This window comes from Arachis hypogaea, chromosome 16 (genome assembly GCF_003086295.3).
Source record: "Arachis hypogaea cultivar Tifrunner chromosome 16, arahy.Tifrunner.gnm2.J5K5, whole genome shotgun sequence".
Taxonomy (NCBI): Eukaryota; Viridiplantae; Streptophyta; class Magnoliopsida; order Fabales; family Fabaceae; genus Arachis; species Arachis hypogaea.
This window is the reverse complement of record NC_092051.1, coordinates 136,339,506-136,343,411: the sequence shown is the minus strand read 5'-3', so window position 1 is coordinate 136,343,411 and position 3,906 is coordinate 136,339,506. Positions and strand designations below refer to the sequence as shown.

The 3,906-nt window shown below is 32.1% G+C and overlaps 1 protein-coding gene across 1 annotated transcript; it reads right to left on the bottom strand.

The window, feature by feature from the left end:
* Window positions 1–267: 267 nt before the first annotated feature.
* Window positions 268–2,012, bottom strand: LOC140180267 (uncharacterized). Its single transcript, XM_072220723.1, has 3 exons — window positions 1,888–2,012; window positions 1,456–1,735; window positions 268–1,335 (listed from the first exon to the last, which is right to left on the bottom strand). Exons 1-3 carry the CDS (start codon window positions 2,010–2,012, stop codon window positions 268–270), a joined length of 1,473 nt encoding a protein of 490 aa, XP_072076824.1.
* Between the last annotated feature and the right edge of the window lie 1,894 nt (window positions 2,013–3,906).

Genomic DNA, 3,906 nt, shown 5'->3' with positions numbered 1-3,906 from the left:
TTAGAAAATGCATGCATTCATGAGCCACAAGAATGTTGTCGCTAATGAGTCTTCCCCGAATAAAAGCACTCTGATTGTCGCTTATTAACATACTCATAAAAGGTTGAAGTCGATGAACTAGAACTTTCGAGATAATTTTGTAGAAGACTGTGCTGAGACTGATTGGTCGAATTTGATTCATAGAAGTAGCTTGAGTCACTTTAGGTATCAAACAAATTTGGGTGTGGTTAAATCTATTTAGAATACTGCTGCCACTAAAAAAACTTCTCACAACCTTGCATACATCCCCTCTAATCCTGCCCCAATAGAACTGATAAAATTTTGCGGTGAATCCGTCGTCTCCTGGGGCGGCTTCTGCATTAATGGAAAATGCAGCCTTTTAATTTCATCATCTGAGACTGGTTTAGTTAGACTCCTATTCATTTCAGAAGAAACTTTGACTCTAAGTTCGGTGAAAAATTGAGAGGGATCTTCTGGATTATTGCTTTCAAATAGATCAACAAAAAACCTCTGTTCCCTGTCGCCAATTGCCTCGGGTGTGGTGCACCAATTCCCCTCTTCATCCTCTAATTTCCATATCTTGTTTCTTCTGTTTCTGGACTGGTTTTTTGCATGAAAAAACTTGGTATTTTGATCTCCCCATTTTACCCATCTCACTCTTGATTTTTCTTTCCAGTAGCGTTCCTCACTAATGTGGGCGGCAGCTAGTTCATCTTCTAATAATAGAATCTGTTTTTTGTCTGCTGTTGTTGGGTCTGCCTTGGCCACTGATAATAGTGCTTTCAGCTCGTCTATCTTCTTTTTAGAGTTACTTGTTCCAGCTGATTGCCATTTAACCAGTTTATGTCTGCACTTCTTTAATTTCTGAAACAGTTGGTACATTGATGAACCTGGAAAAGAAGTCAGCCATGCCTCAGATACAATTTTATCAACCTCTGCCATTCCACACAATCTCTCTTGAAATCTGAAGCGCCTCTTGTCCTTATGTGTTGTCTGGTTAGTGCAGATCAAGAGCGGTCTGTGGTCTGATTCTGTGTCTTTTAAGTGAGTAATATTGGCCCAAGGATACTCCTCTCTTAGTTTAGGAGATAGGAGTCCTCGGTCTAGTCTTTCTCGAATAGCACTATCTTGACAACTTCGGTTCCACCAGGTAAACTTATCACCATTAAAATTCATATCTATCAATTGTCCTCTGTTGATAAAGTCTTGGAAAGATTGGATTGATTGAGTTGATTTCTCCCTTCCTCCCTGTTTTTCTTGATTAGACAAAATTGCATTGAAATCACCAATTATTAAGTGTCGTTCTCCCCTATTCTCCATAAGATTTAGCAGCACCTTATATTGGTTCTTGCGAATGTGATCAGAGCTGTGTAAATGTACTGCAAAGACTTCCCAAATCAGCTATCTTTCTTGTTCCTCTATGAAAAAAAGGATGAAAAACTCCTCAGCTTTTACCACTTCCACCTTTACACCCTCTTTCCATGCAAGCGCTAGTCCACCAGCCGTTCCGTTAGGATTCACAGTGAAGATTTCCTGATAACCACAATTTCTCAACTGCCTTTCAACATATGAGGGTTGTTGTTTAGTTTCACACAAAAACAACACCTCTGGGGAATGGGAATTATTAATCCCTTTGATGTTGAGAACTGTCAGGGGTTTTCCCAAACCCCGACAATTCCACATGAGCATCTTCATGGCCCTTGGGGTGCCGCTTTTGGGATGGCACCCTGTAGCCCTTCAGAAACCTCAATTGCATAACCAGTTCCTTCATGGTCTGTCTCCTTTTCTCTTTGCTCAGAGCTCCTTTTTACTCCAATGATTGGTTCAATAGAATCCCTCACCTCCGTCCTTCTTGCTAGCTATTTGATTTTCTGTTTCTTCTTGCACCTTTCAGAACTTTCATCATTGGTTCCCAGTTGAAAGCCTCCTATTCCTCCTATATTCAGCTCTCCCCCAATTTCTCCTAGGCTCTGGTTAGCTTCAGTACCAGATAGCAGTGGTAGGTTTTCCATGTTATGATTTTACTTTGTGGTTCTTCCTACTTCTTCATAATTTTTTCATTCCATTTTTTTCATCAAAATCATTCAGATTTATTTCAATCACTAGCAAATTGAATATTCTAATTTTTTATTATTTTTAGTATTCATTTTCGTATTTTAATTTTTATGTTTTTTATTGTAATTTTTATTTATATTTTTTATTATATTTTTATTTATATGATAAATATTTTTATATTATTTGTATAAGTCTTCTGATTTCTCATGTTATGTTTTTATATGAGTTTTTTTATCATTTATTATATTATTTTTTATATGTATATTTTTTATGAAATCTTTTTTTTTTATTTTTGGTTGGCTTTGTTTATATGATTTTTTATTTATTTTATTGTATTTCTTTTATTTATATGACAAATGCTGTTGACCTTTTTATTTTTATAATGCTCTGATTTTTCAGGTATTTTATTAATTTTTATGATATTTTTATTATTTTTTATGTGAATTCTTTTTTTTCTATCCTTTACTGCATTGTATTTATGTTGTGTATGAAATTTTTTTATTTTTTATTTGATTTTATTCATATAAATTTTATTTATGTTTTACGATATTTTTTTATTCATATGATATATGTTGTTGGTTTTATAAATTTTTTTTATTTTTTATATGTATACTTTTTTTTCTATTATCTGATGTACTCTATTTTTGTTTTGTATTAATTTTTTTATTTTTTATTCTGACTTTGTAAAATTTGTAATTGTAATTATTATATACTACGTTTATTATCAAAATTTTGTATAATATAAATTATGATCCTATAAAAAAAGGATAAAATAAATAAAAAATTAATTATAAGTAACAATAGAATCATAAATAATGAAAATTTATAGTCTAAAATAATACTAAATTAAAGAGTACTGACGATATTAAAAAAATTATAGAATATTTTCTTTTTGTCTGATATTATAAAATTTATAATACTCTCTTTTATATTTTTATTTTTTATTGTATTTATTTTATTTATATGATTGATAAATATTTTTTATATTATTTTTTATAGTATTCTGATTTTGCAGGTATATAAAATTAATGTCTCTTTTAGTAATTTTTCATCTAAAAGTGATTTTGAGTAGTATAATCCAAATAACATTTATTTTACTATAATCAATTTTGATATAAAGATTGTCAAACATAAATCACGTTAACCCAAACTAACTTATTATCAAGTCACCAAAAAAATTAACTTATCATCAAAATCAATTTTATAAAATCAATTTTATGCAAACTTCTATTTGCAAACTGTAATTCAAACACACACTATATCTTTGTACACGAACTTCGCTTTACTCACAAGGAAAAAGTGAACATTATTCCACCATAAAATACAGATCTAAAGTCCAAACCTCTTTGATTCATTTGCACTAGGTAAAGAAAGGATGAAGGAGTGTCTAACATTGTGCGTAAGTGAAAATTTTTTTTTCTAAAATCAAAGATACCCAGAAAGAAAAGAAAAAGAACACAGCTCAAAGATTTCATCTTTTTCAATTTCTTTATTATTGGCCTCGTTTTTTCCTTCGCCCTATTCTTCATAATCCTCCTCTGATTTGGGTTTCCAAATGCTTCAACTCTTCTTCCATAGTCGCGGCCGCCAGAACCACCATGCCTCAAAGCTCTTTCTTACCAATTGAAAGACCAACTAAGCAATAAAAAACCACTACATGGCTGATGGAGGTCACGTGATGATGCTAATGGTTGGGGATTAAAATCGTTGTTTTTGTTAAAGGTGCCGTGCTCGATGATCTTGATTTTGAGACTTGATATTTGATGACGATGGAGTGGAAGGAGGCAGAAAGGATGTCGCTAGAGATGTTCCGGTGCTTCAGGGAATCCAACAAGTTCAAAATTTTTGAAA

What these genes read in the sequence shown, in the direction of transcription:
- LOC140180267 (XM_072220723.1), bottom strand. Translation starts at nt 2,012, where the DNA reads ATGGAAAACCTACCACTGCTATCTGGTACTGAAGCTAACCAGAGCCTA. An exon ending in AATGATGAAAGTTCTGAAAG is followed by an intron (nt 1,736 to 1,887) that starts GTGCAAGAAGAA and finishes AGGTTTCTGAAG; the next exon opens with GGCTACAGGGTGCCATCCCA. An exon ending in AGGGTGTAAAGGTGGAAGTG is followed by an intron (nt 1,336 to 1,455) that starts GTAAAAGCTGAG and finishes AACCAATATAAG; the next exon opens with GTGCTGCTAAATCTTATGGA.